Source organism: Littorina saxatilis, linkage group LG17 (genome assembly GCF_037325665.1).
Source record: "Littorina saxatilis isolate snail1 linkage group LG17, US_GU_Lsax_2.0, whole genome shotgun sequence".
Lineage (NCBI taxonomy): Eukaryota > Metazoa > Mollusca > Gastropoda > Littorinimorpha > Littorinidae > Littorina > Littorina saxatilis.
Window position 1 is genome coordinate 10,147,171 of NC_090261.1, and position 23,462 is coordinate 10,170,632.

General features: G+C 45.1%; 2 protein-coding genes and 1 non-coding gene across 4 annotated transcripts in view; all 3 read left to right on the forward strand.

The window, feature by feature from the left end:
- Positions 1–18,705, forward strand: part of LOC138952660 (galactose mutarotase-like) — a 380,407-nt gene extending 361,702 nt beyond the window's left edge. Inside the window, exon 16 of the mRNA XM_070324361.1 lies at positions 18,338–18,705. The gene's annotated coding sequence lies outside the window, so the exon portion shown is untranslated. The remainder of the gene's footprint in view (positions 1–18,337) is intronic.
- LOC138952246 (kinesin-like protein KIF6) lies at positions 1–23,269 on the forward strand. Of its 2 annotated transcripts, none has more exons than XM_070323866.1 (21): positions 1–182; positions 696–805; positions 1,190–1,264; positions 1,403–1,445; positions 1,809–1,913; positions 2,826–2,935; positions 10,479–10,608; positions 12,287–12,405; positions 12,746–12,833; positions 15,043–15,186; positions 15,595–15,785; positions 16,209–16,314; positions 17,429–17,570; positions 18,763–18,990; positions 19,420–19,578; positions 19,946–19,984; positions 20,184–20,256; positions 20,701–20,836; positions 21,819–22,066; positions 22,527–22,630; positions 22,980–23,269. In XM_070323866.1, the coding sequence occupies exons 1-21, from the start codon at positions 120–122 to the stop codon at positions 22,994–22,996; spliced, it is 2,430 nt and encodes an 809-aa protein (XP_070179967.1). In that variant the 5' UTR covers positions 1–119; the 3' UTR covers positions 22,997–23,269. The 2 variants fall into 2 exon arrangements, with proteins under 2 accessions (XP_070179967.1, XP_070179968.1); XM_070323867.1 differs by having other exon boundaries at positions 21,822–22,066.
- Positions 4,366–4,484, forward strand: LOC138954028 (5S ribosomal RNA). Its single transcript, XR_011451695.1, has one exon. It is a non-coding gene; the product is annotated as a 5S ribosomal RNA (ribosomal RNA).
- Positions 23,270–23,462: the final 193 nt, after the last annotated feature.

Sequence of the window (23,462 nt, forward strand, 5' to 3'; positions counted from 1 at the left end):
TTGGCATCATGGAGGAATGCGCTGTAAACAAAACGAAGTGAATCAGAAATCTGAAGACGTAGCTACTCAGCTAGCTTCGATTTGCTGCGGCATTTATTTGAAAATAACATATCGACACCATGGTCAAACAGACGATTAAAATCTTCGTGCGACTAAAGCCCGCAAAGCCTGCAAAAACAGGGGTGAGTCAAACGAACTTGAGGTGACATGATCAAATTCAAAACCATGCATTTGCTTGGTTGATACTGCCGGTTCATGTTTACAGTTACAGGAAAAAAGTGTAGAAAACTGCAAGGATACCCTCATGATGGATTGCTTTTTTGTAAAATGGTGCAGCACACGGGGCAGCCTCTTCAAATGTATCATTGTGAATAGTCACTAAACCTGTAACTTAATTAGTATTAGGGTATTCAGGACAGTGAAGTTACTAAATTTATTCATTAACTGAGAAAAACATATCAAGAACAGATTCTCTCTACACCTTTTTACAGACACATCACAAAGTGGCAGTTTGAATGTTTACAATTCACTCAATTTCAGACTCTGCCTTGGAATGACTCTAATGTAAATTTAAATCATACGTATGATTTAAATCTTAAGTAAAAGTGGTCAGGTAATGAATGTGGTTTTACTTTGATTTTATATATTACAAACTGTAGTTGTTATTTTGTCTGTTTTGGATTTGTTTGTTGCAGTTGTATGAAGTTGCTGACGATGAGGAGGGACACCCAAAGCTGACACTAACTGTTCCCAGGGAACATGCATCCGGTTTTGTCAACAACAAAAGAGAGAACTACAAGTTCAGGTACACTTGTTTTTTTATTCAACTTTTTATTTTATTATAGGTATGAATGAGTGTATGCCTAAACATGTAAATGGTTTCACTTTCAGGAAAACCCACAATCACCTACACACAAAGTGACACACACACACACACACACACACACACACACACACACACACACACACACACACACACACACACACACACACACACACACACTCATATGCACATGGATGCAGTATGACACATGCACACATACACAAAGTTATATCTACATGGAGGAAGACTGTCAGTCATTCATACTGATTGTGTACTTTTTTTATTTTGCAAGGCATAGAAAAAAGAAATATAACTTTCATATTTTAGGAAAGTTTAGTTTTCATTCAGCTTCTCAATCTCTTTCAGGTTTGACAAATGCTTTGACCAGAGAACATCACAGGATGATGTCTTCCAAAGTGTTGCCAAGCCAGTCATTGACAAGTATGTGGATGTCCACTTCTCTGTCTCTCTGTGTCTGTCTGTTTGTGAATGGCTATGTCTACCAATTGTTATTGAATTGTAAATTACATGTTTGGTTAAAATTCAGATGTTGAAAGGAACATTGTCTCTGTTTTTCAGTGTCCTTCAAGGTTACAATGGAACCATTTTTGCTTATGGACAGGTATGTATTCTACTGTGTCACTGTTTCTGTCTGTACTTGTTGAAGTTTAAAGCTTTTTCAAGGGTTTGTAGAAATGACCAGAATGTTATCTTTATTCTAATATTCAGGCATTGTAATAAGAGCTAGGTTCACTTTAAATTTATAATGAATTACTGATGTGTTTTCAAAGATTTGTTTTAAACAGTGTTTTATTCAACAATGTATGGATATAAATATAATATATAATAAGCATGTTTAGGGTCAACAACAAGCTATAAGCTTTTTACAATGTAAGATTTGTTTTGAATCTGAAAAAAGGCTACATTTTTGTCACGGAAATGATACCTTTCTTTTTATTGCCAATTCAATTTCTTCTTTGGACAGACTGGAAGTGGCAAGACATTCACTATCACAGGAGGCGCAGAACGCTTTGTGGACAGGGGGTTGATTCCACGATGTCTGTCTTATGTTTATGATCAAACAGAACAGGTATGAAAGTTGTATTCACCATCATCGTAGTTTTTTTTTAACAACTATTACTAAATATGATATATATACACCATGTTTTTTTATTTTTGTTTTTTTAAAGGAAGAATCATAGCATCACCAGTTCTGTTATGTAACGTATAGCAGCTTTTTCGTGGTTTGCTTCTGTTCACTATCTGGGGAGCAGGGTATTCAGTATGCCTGTACTTCTGCGATTTGTGATCACATTGAAAGAGCCACAAGAGCATATATCTATATACGACTTGTGTCTGTGTGTGTGTGTGTGTGTCTGTCTGTGTGTTCGCGATGCACGCCCAAGGTTCTCGATGGATCTGTTTCAAATTTGGTGGCCATATTCAGGTACACCCCGGACAGAACCTGGTCGATGAGATATTTCAACACGTACTCTCAGCGCGCAGCGCTGAACCGATTTTGGTTTTTCTCTGGATCCATTCCCAGTAACTCTTCCTTATCTTCTCCAGTGTTTTCAGCGTTTTTATCTCCCTTCCTTCGTGTGGCGTCAATCCATATTCCCGTTTCTATTTTTAGAAGGTCACTGTCGACAACGCTCAATCCATATTCCCGTTATACTATTTTTAGAAGGTCACTGTCCCGGCAAAGCCGGGTATTACTCTTCTCCAGTGTTTTGCGCGTTTATCTCCCTTCCTTCGTGCGGTGCGCCGGCTGGGTCCCCGGCGCAGCCGGGTATTCGGCTCGACTTCTTCCCGGCGAAGCGGGTATTCATCTAGTATATGTATGTGTGTGTTGTTTACATTTCGCTTTTTATGTAGAAAAAAAGCTGTTGGATACACGCAGGCATCCCATTATTTTGAGTTTGTCTGAAGATTTATTATTTGCCAGTCACAAACTTTCTTTTTTCACTGTGCTCAGTTTCGGCATTGTTTTCACTCGCAGAATCCAGAGTTGTCGTTCACTGTGCACATATCCTATCTTGAAATCTACAATGAGAGTGGCTATGACCTTCTTGACCCCAAGCATGAAGCTGCAAAATTGGAAGACTTACCGTAAGTTTCATATTTGTGATTGTTATTTTGTAATTATATTGACCTTACATATATATTTAGGCTCACTTTGACAAGAATATAGTGCATATTTGAAAAGATGACTTCATATCAATTTGGGGCAGTCAGAATGAATCAAACTTGTCTGCTGTGAAATACCTCATTATTTGTGTCTGAATCATGTATGACACAAAAATAATGTAGTATTCCTTCATAGATCTCCAGCTGTGTGATGCATGTGTTACATGCACACAAACACACACCACCCTTTTCAAAAAAAATATCAGTTGTAAAGCTTATTCCCTCTTCAGGCCTTACATTTTCAGATTTTTTTTCAACCATCTGTAAATTTTTCTCCATTTTAAGAATCCTGCTTTTCTCTGTGCATAAGGCATGATATATATAAGTACATTTTTACTATGCAGGAAGATCTTAATACCATAGTCAATATAACACTTACCTCGACAGTACTATTCTTGCACATTATCTATTATAGGCCGAAAAAATTGGACAAAACGCTGAGTGGGTACAATTATCTCCCATAACCATGCGCCACCGTGGATCCCAAGCACTGTCCGAGTGCTTCCCCCTTACAGGATGTAGGTGGCGCGTCCTCTTTCTTTTTTCGCGCGTGTCAGACCGGCTGTGTTTCTGCTACGCTCCCGGATTATTTTGGACTAAGAGGCTCCTTTTCTGTGTGGACTATCACCTGTTGGATTATTGTGTGTTATTCCACTTCTGGCTTGAGGCTACGTTGTGTTTCCTTCAACTTGTGCCTCCGTTTTTGTGTGGCGGACTCGGCGTGCCTCCCGTCCTACTTCGTGGTGACCGGTCGTCTGCTTCTCGTTTCGCCGCATTCACTTGAGTATTGACCTAAATTTTCTTTGAATTTTGTTAATTCTCGGTCTTTAAGGGTACGTACAGGGCGAGGTAGGATGTCTCGTCCTGTTTTGGGCTCTGGTTCTACGGAACCAGAGTCTGCCGGGGGCAACCCTTCTCCGGGCGCCCAGCGTCATGTTTTACGCACGGAGAAGGGGATCTTTCGGCGCTCCGACTCTCCCTCCCCAAACGCTTTGCGTTTGCGGCGAGGGAGGGCGGAGAAAGCCTGTTTGAGCAAGCTCAATGCGAGCTTGCTCAAACAGGCTGGGCTTGAGCCTGGGACTTCGGGCGGGGCTGCGCCGTCGAAGGTTCGGGGAAGTTCGAGGGGAAAGAAAAAGCTTCTTTCTCCTTCTCCTTCAGTGGAACAGGCTTCCCCCCCTTCGACGCCGTTGTCCGGCCCTCAGTCTCAGGCTTCAGCTCCTCCCGGTTTCGAGCCTGGGGGGAAGGTTTCCTTCTCCCCCCTGGCTCGAATCCGGGGGCAGGTCGATTCCCAACCCTCTTTGGGGGTTGGTGAATCCGATCTAGGGGCTACTGGAGAGACTCAGGTTTTGACAGCCAACGGCCATACCACGTTGAAAACACCGGTTCTCGTCCGACCACCGAAGTTAAGCAACGTCGGGCCCGGTTAGTACTTGGATGGGTGACCGCCTGGGAACACCGGGTGCAGTTGGCATTAAAATCTTTCTTTTTCCGGTGCCTCTCCTGTGCCCTCCTCGGTTTCCACCGCTGTGGAAGCCAGGAGGGACACGGGTCCTCCTCTGAACTCCCTCGCTGGGTCGTCTGCTGCTGTTTTGACAGTAGTTTCGGCCTCCTGGGGGGGGAGATCGGAGGAGATGACGGGGTCTCTGAATTCCCTCCCCGCTGGGGTTGGGATGCGAATTGACCCCGTTCAGGGCGGTCCTGTGGGGGCAGGGGTTTCAGGCTTCGTGCCTACGACCACTGCTACTACGGTTCCCTCTGACGTCCGTGTGACTGGTGGCTGTCCCTCTTGAAACGCTCCGGCCGACTAGTTACTGGACGTGGAGGTGTTCGACAGAACGTGGTACTTCTGTCGAATGGTCAGGGCGACGGGAACATTGTTTCTGTTGCTCAGACCGACACCTCCGACCGGACCGTCTTGACCCCACGCCATTCCTTAGCGTCTGGTGTTCGGGTGACGGATGGTCCGGACCAAGGGTCCGGAACGTTCCAGGCTTACGGGTCGGGATCGAACCGGACCCACGGGTCCCGACTGGACTTGACCTCCGGGTTTGGTCCGGACGGGACCCATGGTACGGGACCGTACCGGACCTTAGGGTCCGGTGCGGGACAGTACCTCTGGCCCTTGCCGGACCCCCCGGACCTACGGGTCCGGATGGTACGGTACGGGACCAGTGTTTCGGTCGGGACCGGACCACCCGACCACCTCTGTTGGTCTGGGTGGTCTGGCACCGAACCGGAACACACCGGACCTACGGGTCCGGAGGGTACGGTACCGGACCAGTGGTCCGGTCGGGACCGGACCACTCGACCACCTCTGTTGGTCCGGGTGGTCTGGCACCGAACCGGACCATGCCGGACCTACGGGTCCGGATGGTACGGTATGTCCACGTCCGGACCGAGCCACCCGAACACTTCTGTGGGTACGGATGGTTCGGTACCGAACGGGACCTCCGGATGGTACGGGACCGGACCGAATCTACGGGTTCGGATGGTCCGGTACCGGACCACCCGACCACCTCTGTTGGTCCGGATGGTCTGTCACCGAACCGGACCATACCGGACCACCGGACCTACGGGTCCGGATGGTACGGTAGGTCCACGTCCGGACCGAACACTTCAGTGGGTACGGATGGTTCGGTGCCGTACGGGACCTCCGGATGGTATGGGACAGGACCGGAACACCGGACCACCCTACCGGATCGGTCCGGACCACCCGACCACCTCTGTTGGTCCGGATGGTCTGGCACCGAACCGGACCTACGGGTCCGGATGGTACGGTATGTCCACGTCCGGACCGAGCCACCCGAACACTTCTGTGGGTACGGGTGGTTCGGTGCCGAACGGGACCTCCGGATGGTGCGGGACCGGACCGGACCTACGGGTCCGGATGGTCCGGTGCTGGACCGGTGGTCCGGTCCGGACCGGACCACCCGACCACCTCTGTTGGTCCGGATGGTCTGGCACCGAACCGGACCATACCGGACTTACGGGTCCGGATGGTACGGTGTGTCCACGTCCGGACCGAGCCACCCGAACACTTCTGTGGGTACGGATGGTTCGGTACCGAACGGGACCTCCGGATGGTACGGGACCGGACCGGAACACCGGACCGGAACACCGGACCACCCTACCGGACCGGTCCGGACCACCCGACCACCTCTGTTGGTCCGGATGGTCTGGCACCGAACCGGACCTACGGGTCCGGATGGTACGGTACGTACGTCCACGCCCGGACCGAACCACCCGAACACTTCTGTGCGTACGGATGGTTCGGTGCCGAACAGGACCTCCGGATGGTACCGGACCTACGGGTCCGGACCTACGGGTCCGGATGGTCCGGTGCGGGACCACCCGACCACCTCTGTTGGTCTGGATGGTCTGGCACCGAACCGGACCATACCGGACCACCGGACCTACGGGTCCGGATGGTACGGTATGTCCACGTCCGGACCTAACCACCCGAACACTTCGTTGGGTACGATGGTTCGGTGCTGAACGGGACCTCCGGATGGTACGGCACCGGACCGGACCACCCTACCGGACCGGATCGGCACCCCCGACCGGACCGGACCATTTCTTTTCTGATCAGACCCCATGGGTTCCTGTTCAGTCTATAAATGGCGGGGGTTCGTTGGCTGGGCTGACCCAACAGTCGCAGGGTTGTTGTTTTTCTCCCCCTTCGGCTGCTGGAGACGTTTCGTCTTTGGGGCAGGGGTCTTCGCGGCCTCTTGCTTCTGTGGGCGTTTCTTCACAGCCTGCTTCATCGCTTTCGGCTCTTCCCCCTCAAGCTCCCTACACTCCTGCTTTTGAGGAGTTGTCGGGAAGTGAAGAGGAGAGTGAGTCGGAGGACGATAGGGAGGAGGATCAGGGTCGCCCTGAGGTTAACACTGAACCTCTACCCTTGCCGGTTTCTGATGGAACTTCCGAAGCTATGCTTCGTACTTTCCAACAGTACATGACAGACATCACGCGGCGTCTTGACGTCACGGATGCCTCTCTTAAGCGTCTGTCGTCTAGTGTTGACACACAGGACGTGGACCCGGGGTCTGAGGACGAGAGGCAGGAGGCTCGTCCTCGCACAGCTAGAAGGACGTTTGAACAGTTTCAGGACGTCCTTCCCTGAGACGCCCTCTCGTCCTTTGAGTCCGCTTCGGCCCGGGCGCGGGAGGCTCACGCCGCGTCTGCCGGCGGCTCGTTTTATGAACGATCCGGCCGCCGGCAATTCGCGTTCCACCCTAGTCTAAGTGCCACGGTGGAAGCGGCAGCACATCGCCTGAGGAGTACAGATTCACGTGCAAACGCGACCTATGTTCCTCGGGAGGACGCGGGTTCAGTGCCATGCTTTCCTTTGGGAGGCGCACCTCCACTGTTTCCTCGTGTCCAATCTGTTTCGTCCCTCCCTTTTCCCTTTGACTCTCGAACTCTCCCTTTCCAGACTTCGAGTGTTTAGGGTGGGGCTGACGGTGATGTGTTCGTTGGGGAGGTGCCTTCGGTCAAGAAGGTGGAACTGAGCTCTGCTTCGTTCCACAATCTTGAGGCCACCGTTTCGTCCACAGTCGAGGCCCAATCACAGGCCTTGACATGGATGAGCACGCTGTCCACACTGTTGGACCCTCCCAATCGGGCAGAGTCCGATTCCACTCGGGTCCTTGACACGGTTCGAGTGGATCGGGCTTTGCATGCCGTGCGATCGTGCGTGACGTCTGCGGCAGAATTGGCCATTGGAACACGGGTCCACTTTATTGGCCCTGTTCCGTGATCATTTTCTGCCTACTTCTATAGTGCCTCCGGATATGAGGAAGAGTCTGAGGAACACGTTTCCTCAGCCTTCTTCCCTCTTTCATCCGGACACTGTTCGTTCTGTGGTGGAGTCCACACGCCAGAGGAACACTGATTCTCTGATGGTTGGCCTCGCTGCTTCGGCGACGGCGGCGGGGAGTAAGAGAAGTGCTACAGTCACCTCCAGCTCCCAGCCTCAGAAGAAGAAGAAGAAGCCAGTTTCACTGCCTCCTTCTTCCTCCTCTTAGGCGCCTGTTGCGTTCCCAAGCAAGACGAAGGGTGCTCAGACAGGTAAGGGGAAGCAGCACCACCAGGGGGGGTGGTCGCAAGCCTGCGCCTGCCCGCCAGCAGAATTTTCAGTGAGTCCCGGCCCTACGTTGACGCCCCCTCAAGTTGCCCCTCTTTCGTCCGGCGGTTCCCTTTTTTCGGGCCCGCGGCATGTGGGGCAGACTGGTCTCCAACCAGTTTTTCTTGAGGGTGGTGTGGTCGGGGTTTTCTCTACCGCTGTCGTCACAACCTCCATTGTCCGCTCTACCTTGGACGTTCCCCCCTCCTCGAGAGCCTGCCAGATGGCAGGCTCTTCAGGACGAGGTGAACTCGTTGGTCGAGAAGAAGGCGGTCTACCCCCTTTCTCAGCCTTCTCTGGGGTTCTGCTCCCGCCTGTTCACCGTCCCCAAAAAGGACGGCCGGTTCAGGCCGGTGTTGGACCTCTCCACCTTGAACTTGTACCTTCACAGGTGCAAGTTCAAGATGGAAACCCCTTCGTCGGTCCGGTTGGCCATCCGGCCAAACGATTGGGCCATGTCTGGGACCTCCAGGATGCTTACTTCCACATCCTGGTGGCCCCGGGGTACCGACATCTGCTCCGGTTCGTTTGGGAGGGCACGGTGTTCGAGTTTCGGGCCCTCCCATTCGGCCTGTCCTTGGCCCCTCTGATTTTCAACGGGGACAACAACACCACATGCTTAGCTTACCTTCGCCACCAGGGGGGCACCAATTCTCGGTCCCTCTCCCTGTTGGCGGAGGAGATTCTGCTCTGGTGCCAGACCAATCAGGTCCGGATGTCAGTCCAGTTCGTTCCGGGGAAACTGAACGCCCTGGCCGACATTCTCAGTCGGGGCGATCAGGTTCTCTCCACAGAATGGACCATCGCTCACAACGTTCTACAGCGTCTGTGGGCAAGGTGGGACCGTCCTCTGATCGATCTGTTCGTAACTCGATTCAGCGCTCGGCTTCCCAGGTACGTCAGCCCCTTTCGAGACATGAATGCGTTCCACTTGGACGCATTCACTCTCTTGTGGAGGCTCCTCGATGCTTACGCCTATCCCCCGACATCTCTGATTCCGAGGGTGCTGGCAAAATATCTGCAGGAACGACCAAGACTGATTTTGGTCGCGCCTTACTGGCCAACAGCTCCGTGGTTTCCAGATCTTCGCGGTCTCACCCACGTAGACCCTCTACCTCTGGATCTGGACGGGGGAGGTCTGCTCCAGCCTCGATCATGCCTCCCTCATCCACGTCCAGAGAGTCTGTGCTTGACCGCATGGCTCTTGTGCGCTCCAAACTGCTTGCACTAGGATTGCACAAGAGTTCAGTAGAGTTTTCCTTGAACGCTAAGAGGCGATCAACTAATCAGCTCTACGACTTACGCTGGAGAGCTTGGGCCACCTTCGCCTTGTCCAAGGGGATAAAGCCGCTTTATCCCTCAACACAGGACTTGGCCAACTTCCTGGTGGAAGTGTATCAAAAGAAGAGTCTTTCTTCTAAGACTCTTCTTGGATACAGATCTGCCATCGCTTCCACGATTGCGGCCGCTACTGGTCGCAGAACTGAACACTTGATCAGGTCCTCCCTCATCGCTAATGTCCTTTCGGGTATTAGCAATGCAGCGGTGTCTAAACCTCTGGTTTCATTTCCCAAGGGGGATGTCTTTCTGGTCCTCAAACTCCTGCGTAGCAATGAGTTTGAACCCCTGGCAGGCATCAGTATCAAGTTGCTGATTTTTAAGACTAATTGTTCCTCATCGCTTTAGCCACTTGCCGTAGACTCAGTGGTATTCAAGCTTTGAGTGGCCTGGACTTTGACATTGAGTTCACCACACAGCAGTGGTTGCTAGCATGGTCACGTCAGTCTAAGGTATGTTTCTTGGGTATATTTTCTTTTACGGTAGTACTGTTCGAAAATTGCCTGGGTATCTTAATCCTTGGATTTAAGTGATTTTGATTAAGGAGTTTAATACTCTACATATCACCCTCACACCACTCTGGTATTCTGTGCAAGAATAGTACTGTCGAGGTAAGTGTTATATTGACTGTAAGGCTTCTTTTTAAGCCTACTGTCTATATGATACTTACCGAGACAGTACTATTAGAGTTTCCCTCCCGCCTCCCCTCTTGATATGTTATGGGCTTTTTGAGGGTCTGCAGCTCATAAAGAAAGAGGACGCGCCACCTACATCCTGTAAGGGGGAAGCACTCGGACAGTGCTTGGGATCCACGGTGGCGCATGGTTATGGGAGATAATTGTACCCACTCAGCGTTTTGTCCAATTTTTTCGGCCTATAATAGATAATGTGCAAGAATAGTACTGTCTCGGTAAGTATCATATAGACAGTAGGCTTAAAAAGAAGCCTTACAATTAATTCCATTTTTGGGTGAGCTAGAATATACATCTTATTTCTTTGCAGAAAGGTGACCTTGATGGAGGACGCTGACCAGAACATCCACCTGAAGAACCTGTCAGTCCACCAGGCCAACACAGAGGAGGAGGCCCTCAACCTTCTCTTTCTAGGGGACACCAACAGGATGATTGCTGAGGTGAGTCTGTGTGATATAGTAGAACCCTACTTTTAAGAGTAAGACCTCAAAAAAGTGAGAAAATCGGGTCTTAAAATGGAGGTAAATTTATAGAGGCTATTAACAGAAAATCTGAAAAAGTATTGTCTTACCAGAGAAGTAGTCTTAATTTGGAGAGTCTGAACTGTATTGTCTATCTAAAGAATCGTTTTCTTGTGACAAAGCTCACGGCAAAAGTGACGACCTCACACAAACTGTCTTGTGGATAGATTTCTCATGGGAGACAAAATGTCCATCTAAAGGAGAGTTTGCCAAAATGCAAGTAAATTCTTGCTGTGGCCAATGGTAATTCTAAAGTGTTTAAAAAGTTCCAGTCGTAAGCTGTTTGAATTTTTCTCTGCATTTATGAGACTACGGCAAATTCTACTTTCAGAGAGCCCTGCAGTGGAGACATTGATTTTGAACACTGATTTCTCCCAGTTTTAAAGTTATTTTACAAAATAGAACGTACAGCAGTTCCAAACCAGAGCTACAAATGTTGCTATGTTAAGATGTCAGCAAGTGTAGAAGAAGAAGAAGATAAAGGAGGCAAAAATGTAGTGCTTGCAGTACTTACAAAAAAGGGAGAATAATTGTGACAGCTTTGAAGGGGGAAATCTTGAATTCCTATGCCAGTGAAAGTTTTGTTCCCCTTCTCTCTCCAATGCCTTCTTCTCCTTGGCTTCATAAAGGCTTGTCCCACAATAGGAGCTAAATGACAATATCAATACCTCAGCTTTAAGACTAAGCTAACCTATGTTCAAGCGTCATCAAACATGTCTTCATATTATCAAATTGTCTGTACATTGTTTGTGATACGATATTGTAATTCAATCAAGTTTGCGTTTTAATGAAACAGATCCTGTGATTGGTCAGAATGCCCCAACTCATTAAAAATTACCGGTCATTAATTGTCGATAACCACTCGCTAAAAAATCCATTAACAACCTGCTGGCGAGGCGCATTGATACAGCCTCAACTAGTCTCGGTTAGCTTTGAGGGTCATTTTACAAGTAGGAAATATGAAGGCCAACGAAATACCGAGACCATAAGGTATGCGAAGTGATGACGTCGAATACGTGACGTAAGTTGATGCATGAATTCTTCCGGACTACGTCAGTCAATTCCAAAGATCGCTTTTGTGATGAAAAGAATTTGTTTTAGAGTTTGCTGTCCAGAAACCCGTCAAAAAAGAAGTGAAAATGTGTGTGAAAGAAAACAAAACAGGAGCAGAGTGATACGATAGGAATACAGAGACATATTTCTTTGGACTTGACCCTTGCAGGTAGGTGGACTGAAAGTAGTGTGTGAACAGAACAGAACCAATTCTGTCTGTTTACAACCGCATGAAAGCAGGAAAGAGATCGTCGTCAGATTGAATTACAATAACATTAACATGCTTCCATTTGAAACTTCTCGGTCTTCATCGTGGATTGACGCCCTCCCAAAGTCTAATTGAAGCCCTCCGTCGCTTCGCTCCGTCGGGCTTCAATTAGCTTTTGTCGGGCGTCAATCCCCGATGAAGACCTCGAAGTTTCAAATGGAAGCATGTTAATGTGTAATTAACGTCATCAAACATGTCTTCATATTATCAAACTTGTCTGTACATTGTTTGTGATACGATATTAACACAACTTCTGCTGGCGGTTGTATTCTGCAGACCCCTATGAACATGGCGTCATCACGGTCACACTGCATCTTCACCGTACACATCACGGCCAGGGAGACTGGCTCTGCCACCATCAGGAGAGCAAAGTTCCATCTTGTTGACTTGGCAGGGTCAGTGTGTTGCTTGTTGTTGTTGTATGAAACAGAAACATTAAACAAAGGGAAACAAACATGTCAATATATGAACAAGTCCTGAAGTGAAAAAAAGCTTTAGAAATAGTGATTTTCTTGCCCTCTGATTACTTTGGTAATGTGTATGTACGGAAACATTAAACTGAAAATGTGATTGTTTTTAAAACTCAAATAAAAACAACAAAGAATGTGTTTGCACAAAACCTGAAAATCATACACATTATAGCTTAACTGCACCAGGTGTAAAGTGATGAGCCATTAAAATAAATTTTGTACACTGATATTTAACCACATGTGTTATCTGTTGTGTTCTGAACAGGTCAGAAAGAGTGGCAAAGACAAATGTGAACGGTCAGTTGCTTACAGAGGCCAGATACATCAACTCATCTTTGCACTACTTAGAACTGGTAAGAATGTGATGTTATTGCTGTCTTACGTGCAGTCATTGCTGCATTGTTTTAATTTTGGGTACAGAAAAGATTTTCAATTTTGTCAGAATATCCTTTTCATGTAATAGTGCCAGTTTTTATGTACCCTGTATTTTTAACTATCCGTTTGCCAATTTCACAGATGACTGATGTATCTTGTTTTTGAAGTGTTATCTTGAAAAAACAAACTTGAGCAGTGTTACTCAATAGGGTACTGAAATAAATGCAACATTGCTATACATTATGGAATATAGCTATTCTGATGGACACGTGGGGGAATTCGGGGGCTGTGATTGGATGGTCTCACACATCCCTTTTCCGATCATCAAAGCATAACGCTACGGAATTCGACCATTTTTGCCAATATCCAAAAGCATATCGGCAATAACAAAGACACATGGTTCCGGTTTCTTCCACGTGTATAAAGTACAGTGAAAACTGTCAAATACGGTCACTGGACTTAGCGGACACTCGCAGAATACGGACAGTCAGTCTCGGCACGGACTGCTTTACACTGTAAAACACCTGTACGTTACGGCCACCTCGGCATTACGGACGCGGACACGTATTTTGGGTCCATAATAAGTGTGTGCGGCCAGATCAAAGGCATTGTGATAGCTGGGTGGCCTTGTTAAAAGACACGACCTTCTTCCCAGGGGTCAATGACCCAGTTTTTGCCATGAGAGGTGGTTCCCCTGTCATATCTGAGAGAGGAAACACTTCCTGCATGGGGGTCAGTGACCGGTCAGTGACCGAGTTTAACAGAGTGGAAATCTGTGAGTGCGGCCAGATCAAAGGCAGGGCAGTACCCAGTAGCTGAAACATGCATTATCACAAGTTTTTAAACTCAGGCATGGTACTGAAGGAATGGCAGTTTCAGCTGAAATAAAGCCGGGGGTCCAGGGGGCCGCTCAGGCGACTTTTTACTAATTCAAATGTGTTTAGTGCCCTCTCCTTGAAGCTGAGAGGGATATAAGTGAAAGATAACAAGGCTTGAGTAAGAAAAAATAATAATCTCAAGTCAATCATCAGTTGTTTTTTGTTGTTGTTTTTTCGGATTTTCGTTTTTGAGAGTACCATGCCTGAAACTTGTTTTACAACAGTCAATATTAAATGTTTCTCTATTTAATCTAAACAGCTTCTGTTTTTCTTATAAATGTACATGTACATGTGCAGTACTCTCTCTCTCTCTCTCTCAACTTGACTTTGTCGCGTTTACTTGCACCTGTCTAATAAGGACACCTGCAGAATAAGGACACTTTTGTCTGGTCCCAAGGGTGTCCTTATTTGACAGGTTTTACTGTACACGCATACCTCGCCAGGTTTGTTTCTGTGACTAGTCGACAGACGATGCCATTTGCTTTGTGTGTGTTTTTGTTGTTGCTTACTGTACATGACATACATTACATGTAAAATCCAGTTCTTTAACAGGCAACAAACCTTGCAAACTTCCAGAAGCTGCAATCTGAAGCGACCTATCTCTGATTCTAGCAGACGATCTCTCCAATGTTTAACACAAAATCAGCAAACTCTCCTGTCACATAGAACATCCATTGTATAGTGCAATGTTGAAATGAAGTTACCGGTCTCAAACATTTAGTCGTTTCTTCTGAGACAATCTTTGTTCTCTTATCATCTACAGATTTACCGCAGTCTTCACCACGCGAATTCCCAACAGAAGTCAGACTTTCGAACATACAATCTACGTAGGCAAGCATGATACGTCATGACGTCATATGATTCCTAGCATATTGACGTAATGCTAAACATCCGGTTATCTCGAGTTTTCTCCGTAATACATGTCCGTGGGTTTTTCAATGTTCGGTTACTTCCGTGGCTTCATGCGGAAAGGGAACCGTCGTCTGCAATCAACGACGTGGACCATTCTGGTACTTGTTGTTACAAAAACATGATTTTAACACAGAATTTAATGTCAGAATAGCTATATAAACGCTATTGTGTTTTCATCGTAGCGATAGGGTCCGATATTTAGACTCGAACAAGTATAATGCGACTCGTCTTTGACTCGTCGGCATTATACTTGTCTCGTCTAAATATCGGGCCCTATTGCTACGCTGAAAACACAATAGCTGTTAATAACAACAAAAAGAGCAGATATCAAGTGAATTGTAGCTAACTGATTTAAAAAATATATGCACGTTAAGTTTTTGATCTGTGTTTATTTTAGGTTATCTTGGCACTGTCCGAGAAGAGCCGACAGCACGTCCCCTACAGAAACTCCATGATGACCTCAGTACTACGCGACAGTTTGGGTGGCAACTGTATGACCACCATGATCGCCACATGCTCTTTGGAGAAAAGAAATATGGATGTAAGCCTTTCCTACTGTCCAACCGGAATTTTCTGAGTCTGTGTCTCTTTTTATATTCCCACCACTCACCCCTTTTGCTTTTTGTCTCTTTTTTTCTGTATCGGTTAAAATCATGTACTTTGACTATCTGTTTGTGTCTTTCTGTTTCCCTTTTTCTTTCATCCACCTCCATATGCAAAGTTTGAGGATGATATACACATTTAGTGGGGTTTTTTAGACCTCAAGCTGTCTGGCCACATAGTAAAAGTGTTCAAATTATAAAGCTCACGCAGTTCTTGTGGCAATACAAACACTTTTACAGTCAGACTTTAATTTTATACTAAATCATATATCATTGATCAGATTGCAAGTTCTTTGCCAGATGCAAAACAACAACAAACTAACCATAGCTTTTATGTTCTTGCGCAGGAATCCATCTCCACTTGCCGATTTGCCCAGCGTGTGGCGATGATCAAGAACGATGTGTTGCTCAACGAGGAGCTGGACCCCAAGATGATGATTGCCAAGCTGCAGAGAACGGTGCAGGAACTGCGACAAGAGTTGGCCATGCTCACTTCAGAACAACGCACTGATGAGCTGGAACAGGATGAAATGCAATGGTAAATAAGGAGAATAATAGCATAGAAATTCGGTGATGTGAGCTTTTCTGAAAAATAATTTGTCCTTTGTTGAGAAGACCATGCTGATACTGTACTACTGCATGTTTGAATTAAACTGTGGCAGCACTTACTGTTTACACCAGGAAATGACAAAACGGTTGCTAATATGCCATTGCCACATATTTGCTTACCGCAAATAGTAATACAGAACAATATTTTTATCCAAAAAAGTGCATGTATTATAAATATTTAGACACAACTTTAAAGCATGAGATAAAAAGTGTTGCAAATAAAATTATGCAAATAATGTTTAGTCGTACATAAAAGTATCAGTGGTAATCAATGAAGAGGGAATGTGATAGGAAGTGAAGATAACAACTGACAGTAATGTTCAAAAGAGTTACAAGTGTTTGACTATTACAGGCTGGATGAGGCAATTCAAGTATTCATTGAAGACGCAGAACCTGATCCTTTGCTCAATGTTGGAGCTGACATGCGCAAAATTCATTACTGCTTTCGGAAAATGCGGGTAAGTTAAGTGTATGAGTTTAGGTACTTATTAATATTAATATTCCTACATGTATTTTTGTTCACTGTGTGCTTCTGTAAGAAAAACTTTCCAGAGCCCAGGGCACACTGTGTTAATTTTGATGGCTAGATAAGACAGCTGACACGAATTTGAGATTCATTAGCTAGGTTTCGTTGTCTGGTTACATTATTACTATGGTTGTTTCTTAGCTGAGTTTTGTGCATCTGCAGACAATATCTGCTGAAAACATCCAACACATCAAAGACAGACACTTTGAACAAACATTGGCGCACATCCCTTCAGGCTTTTCCTCTTGAATATGTGAGAAAAGACTGATCTCATCTTTCACTGCTTTTTGACTCACATGCGAAGCAAAAGTGAGTCTATGTACTCACCCGAGTCGTCCGTCCGTCCGTCCGTCCGGAAAACTTTAACGTTGGATATTTCTTGGACACTATTCAGTCTATCAGTACCAAATTTGGCAAGATGGTGTATGATGACAAGGCCCCAAAAAACATACATAGCATCTTGACCTTGCTTCAAGGTCAAGGTCGCAGGGGCCATAAATGTTGCCTAAAAACCAGCTATTTTTCACATTTTTCCCATTTTCTCTGAAGTTTTTGAGATTCAATACCTCACCTATATATGATATATAGGGCAAAGTAAGCCCCATCTTTTGATACCAGTTTGGTTTACCTTGCTTCAAGGTCAAGGTCACAGGAGCTCTTCAAAGTTGGATTGTATACATATTTTGAAGTGACCTCGACCCTGAACTATGGAAGATAACTGTTTCAAACTTAAAAATTATGTGGGGCACATGTTATGCTTTCATCATGAGACACATTTGGTCACATATGATCAAGGTCAAGGTCACTTTGACCCTTATGAAATGTGACCAAAATAAGGTAGTGAACCACTAAAAGTGACCATATCTCATGGTAGAAAGAGCCAATAAGCACCATTGTACTTCCTATGTCTTGAATTAACAGCTTTGTGTTGCATGACCTTGGATGACCTTGACCTTGGGTCAAGGTCACATGTATTTTGGTAGGAAAAATGTGTAAAGCATGTGAGTCGTATGGGCTTTGCCCTTCTTGTTCATTCCAATTTGCAGAGGAAAATCCTGGAAAGGCCCCAAGCTCCACAAAGACAGGCAACCCCACCCAGGCCGGAGAGTCCCCCAGACGTGGGTCCTTACAGCAACACAGAGAACAAAAGACTCAAAGACCTCCTGCAGCAGAGGGACAATGAGATCAGTATCCTTTTCAACCCTCAGTCTTCTGGCCCATGGATGTATTCTGAGCCTCTGATCAAAAGCTTCTGCGTCAGAGTATTCATTTCAAGAATGAATGGATGTCTCTGAGCAGGCTTTGTTCCCAATTTACCTACCCTCTTCATCACCTCAATATGGAATGCACTTGTGAATGGAGCTTATTCATCAGAGTATTCATTTCAAGAATGAATGGATGTCTCTGAGCATGCTTTGTTCCCAATTTACCTACCCTCTTCTTCCCCTCAAAATAAACTGCGCTTGTGAATAGAGCAGCAAACATTTTCTAAGCAATAGTTTGTCCTCTTATTGGACAGTTTAGCCAAAACTGTAGTTACCGTTTTATGTCTAATAATTGTGACCCTCCACCACGAAATGAGTCGCATGTCACCTCGCGCGGTTCTGCGCTAGGCTTAATATAAGCCCGGGGTGACTGTGGTAAAAGTGTGAGGGTCACCTTAGTCACAGGCTTATAACTCAAAAAGTGTTCGCTCTTTTCTAAAACGGTTTTTACCACTGAATAGCGCATAAAACACTCTTTAGGAAAATTAAAAAATATGAAAATCATGCAAAGATGACATGCGACTCATTCCGTGGTGGAGGGTCACAACAATTGTCCCCTGCAAAAAGTGTTGTTGCTCTCTTCCCTCTGCTAATCCCTTACCCTTTCACCCAGACCAGTGCAATCCAAAGTTGCAAGTAAGTGACAAAGAGCACATTTAACTTTTCTCTCGCTAACATTGAGCTTTAAAGCCATATGTACTCGATGACTATACACGCTAATTGCTTTACCAACAGCTGGAGACATGCTAAATTAAGTTCCCTGCAAAATATTGTGGTCTAGGACCCCTTCAATGTTGAGATATGTTAATTTTCATTTTGATCTGGATCGTCCTATTTATAGATTTGGCAACACATGTAACGTTGATGCAAGGGAGCTAACACCGCGGCTTTGTTGACATCCTCACTTTTTCAGAGGCTAGAACAAGCTGTAATGCATGTATTATGGTCCGCGCATGGTGACATATCGTCATTATATGGTCTTATGGTGCGTTTGACATCGATTATGGGCAAACTACACTTTGTAAACACGGGAGCGCGTACATATGCCTTTAAGCACTTATCCTGTTGAGTTTTGAAATTTTGTCCACAATACATACCTTCCTTAACGTAACCAGACATTCTGGTCAACATGCTGAAGAAGGAGAGACAGAAAGTAGCGGATGGGGGTCGGGCACCAAGAAGCGCCCGAGGTCAAAGCAACGGACACTTCTCTGCGCAGGAAGCTGACAGACGCTACGATTCACAACCTGAAAGGCCTACCAGTGACACGTACATCCAACAAACCTCTCAGAAACATACCAGTGCCTTGTTAGACAATGATGATCGCATGAAGACAAAGATTTGTAAGTTGTGCTCTTGTCTCCAATGTTGAATTGTGTTAGACGTACGTTTGAGTTCTGGATGGGGATGATAATTTTAAAACTGATTCCATAAATAATGAGAGATGTCACTGCTTTATTTCATGACTTCTTAAATCGCTCAAGCTTCTGAGTTATTTATTTGATTTTTCACCTGTGTTTGAAATGGTCAACATATGCAGCTGAAAGCAAAATTTGAACCCCTATCATCCTTCCTGAATTGCAAGGGCAGCTGCAGAGGCTGATGGACACAGTAGAGGCACTTGTATGAAAAATAGGCTTGTACAAATGCCTCTTGTGGACCATATAAGCAGTGGCATTTTTGAGACAAAGAAACAAGACCATAATGCTGACAACAACATAATGCTGAATGATAACGAATGGCAAATTTCTCATATTGATTTATCTGCACAGTGGGAAACATGTCCATGGGACGACAGGAAGCCTTTGACATTTTCATCCAAGACTATGCACACCAGCAGGGCATCAACGAAAACAAGCTGATACTGAAACAACGCTACAAACAGGCAAAGGTTCTTGGAGAACAACTCAACTCAGCAAAACAAAAAATCAGTGAGTTGTAAAAGAGAGAGGAGGGGTGTGTGCATGCATACACATGTGTTTGTGTGTGTGCATTCTTGCTTGCATGCATGCATGAATGGATGAATGCATGTGTGCGATTGTGTTTGTGTGTACACTACAAAAGAAGATTGATGTAAGGTTTTTGATATGATAGTGTGATGTTATAGTTCCTTTCAGTTTCAGTTAGAATTAAGTCATGAAGGCACTTTCATTTTTGTCATTGGTCGAACTCTGTTATTCTGCTAAGATAGTTTCCTGTTAATATAAGTGTTCTGAAATATTTTCAAATATGAGGTCTATTTTGAGATGTAGTTTTTTATTTCTTGTGTGAACTAAATCTAATGTATTTTGATTTCAGATCATTTGAAAGGACAAGCAGCACAGCTGAGAGTGCAAGGTAAGTAATAAGTTATAGTGTATATTTTGTGTGAGTGTAGGCTGGAATGTTTATGTGTATGCGCGTGTGTGTGTGTGTGTGTGTGTGTGTGTGTGTGTGTGTGTGTGTGTGTGTGTGTGTGTGTGTGTGTGTGTGTGTGTGTGTGTGTGTGTGTGTGTAAGTGAGCAGATGTGTGAACATAGCATTGTCTTTTTTTCAGGTGGCTACAGTGAGGAACAGATTGAAGAGATGGAACACAGTTTGCGAGAAGACATGGAACAGGAGAAAAGGAAGTGAGTTGTGTCTGTGTATGCAAGCAATTCACACACACCTAACCCAGGATTGCATATAACAGTACAGTCACACAAATTATATAGTGAAAGAGTATCTGTGTAAAGACATTGGAGAAGCAATTAAGACACACACACACACACCCAACGATTCACACAAGCAAGCATAAATGCACCCACGCATACATGTACCGCCCACCCAACCCCTTTACCTTGCCTCAAACAAAACCCTGCTTACCCATCCCCCCCCCCAACACTAACACTTTAAATGTTGACATAAATACAACTGATATGCCCAGAAAAATGCTATTAATATAATTCATTACTTTATTGCAAAAGCCTTCTTTTATGTCTCCCAGCTTGAGCTCAATTTCTTTGTCCAACATTGAGTGTTTTGAACATGTAAAGAAGCGTTGTGACAGAATGTTTGTCCCTTTAATGTTGCAGTTACAAGGAAGCCTTTGTCGGTCTGCGTACGATGAAGACGGAGATAGAGCACCTGCAGCACTTACTGGAGAACGCCAAGGTCAAAATGATGAAAGACTTTGAGATGTGGTGGGCGCAGCAGTCAGCACAGAATCAGGTATGAAAGTTCTAAGAAAGTAAATTTTTCCTTCGTTAAGACGAAAATGTATGTAATGCTTTGTTTTCTTTTGGTGGTGGTGGTTTTGTTTAGGAATAGCTACTTTAGGGACAGATAAGTAGTTGTGGATCTGCGATTTTCTTTACCGTACTTTCCGGGTCATAAGGCGCGACTTTTTTCCTCGAGTTCGACCCCTGCGTCTTGTATAACGAAGCGCCTAATCCGTGTATGAAATACGAAAAAAATCAAAGAGACCGCTTGAGTACCAGTCAAACAACTTGTGATAATGCATGTTTCAGCTACTAGGTACTGCCCTGCCTTTGATCTGGCCGCACACACAGATTTCCACTCTGTTAAACTCGGTCACTGACCGGTCACTGACCCCGGTGCAGGAAGTGTTTCCTCTCTCAGATATGACAGGGGAACCACCTCTCATGGCAAAAACTGGGTCATTTTGGTGCGCCCTATCGGCCCCCTGCGTCCAATGGGTGACTGGATTACAATTTTTTTTAAAAAGAAGGGGGTGCGTCTTGTATAACGAAGTGCCTTGTCACCCGGAAAGTACGTAGTTCTTATCTTGTTCTTTCAATGTGCAAGTGTGTGTATTTGCAGACACATATTTTAGCTCTATTGCATTCCTTTGGTCATTGCTCTCAAGTTATTTGCCTTTGTCATTATATTATTTTTCTTTCTTTATGCTGTGTGTATGTCGCAAATGATGTTGATTGGTATTAGTATTTGTAGTATTACATGCAGTTGAATTGGCAATTGCCCACTGCATACACAGTGGATATACAAAGTAGCCGATATATGAGTACGTGCGGTATGTTAGACACTCGCATGCACATACCAACGCACACGCACACTCCTTTTATCTCGTCGCGATATAACCTTCGTGGTTGAAAACGACATTAAACACCAAATAAACAAACTCCTTTTATCTTCCACCTGCACTCAAACGTTTTATTCCACCCATCCCCAGCAGGCGCCCAATGCACAAGGAGGCATACGCAACGCCTGGAACACTCCCCCCATCACCCCTCCCTCCAGGAGCGGTGTTCCTGTCACCCCCACATCCTCCAGTAGCCAGAGAAACTACAGTCAGGATTTCATGAGAGAAGGTGACATTGCTGAACCAAGGATCATGGACGGGAGACCCCCCAGTGGAAGTCGTCGCACAATGGCGGCCAATTTGGGAAAGAGCGCAAGAGATGGCACCTTCACTATGAAGTGAGTTTGAGTTATTCGGTGAGGATTTGAAGGTGTGGGTGGGAGGAGGGAAATGTGCACGTACGAGTGTGAGAAAAAGCGTTTGAAGCAGCTTCAATGAGAGTTTTGTGGTTTTTGTACAAGAAGTTTATTACAACAAAAGAAATTCTGTTTGAAAGGAGACATTTTTAAACGTAATAGAGTTACGTTAGCTGCAAGATTGAACAGAGCAGCTGCTTGGCAGTCAGTTTAATTCAGAATTATTTGTTTGTGTGTGTGTGTGTGTGTATATGTTTGTGTGTGTGTGTGTGTGTGTGTGTATATGTTTGTGTGTGTGTGTGTGTGTGTTCTCATGTACCTTTAGCTTTCTTGATTGATGTTGTGATTTGCATTATTTTCCCTGCTATGGGAAAAACATGCTTTAGCTTACAAAAGAATACAGAAAAGGCTAACAACCAGAACTTCAAATGTGTGTCTCCAGTGCAGGAAAGCAGAACGGAGGGGGCGACATTCCACTGACGGGAGATGCAGAGGCTGATGCAGACATCATGGCTTTCATGACAGCCAGGCAAAAAGTTTTACAAAGTGAGAAACATTTGCTGATGTTTTTGTTTAACTTCTCTCCGTAGGTCTTGATTGTACTAAATACCTTTCTTCACAAAAGATTTTATGTGTAAATTACAGATAGGATGGGTGCAGGTGCATATGCCTTTGTGAGTGTATGCCAGTGTCTGTCTGCCTATGTCTTTGTCTGTCTGTGTCTGTGTCTATCTGTCTGTTTGTCAGTCTGTGTTTAACAGAGGGGTAGGTCAGCTACTGTGACAAAAAAAAGAAAGAATGTTGTTATTTTATGGTTGTGTGTTCTCTTTGTGTTTAAATTTTTGTTTGATTCTACAGTATGATCCTGACAATATTTCTTTTCTTGACATTTCAGTGCAAGGGAAGAGGTGACAGTGAAACGGAAAAGACCAACACAGATACCAGTCTCCCGCCTACAAGTGCTTTTTGATCAATGACCAATTTTTTTCCAATGATCATGGATTAAACTAAAAAATATTCTTTTATCCAAAAGGTAACAAAAGGTGAAAGATGGTAAAACAACTGATGACAAATGTAGGTGTACAATACACCCAGCAGACTCGTTAAGAAGAAACAAATTAATTGTTTTTGATAGTCTTTTTCTTTAAATCCATTAATAAAACCACTTCCTATACAGGAATCTTATTCGTTATTATGAGTTTACAAGTATGATTGTGCGGTTTGTTTGTTGATGAATGCTTTGATTTTGTACTTCTTGGCTTGCATGATGAAGACTGCACATTCCACATAACTGGTGATTCTTGTAGATATCTGTGATTATTGTTTATCATTGCATGCCCTTTGTGTTTGAGCAAACCAAATTAATGTATGATGATAC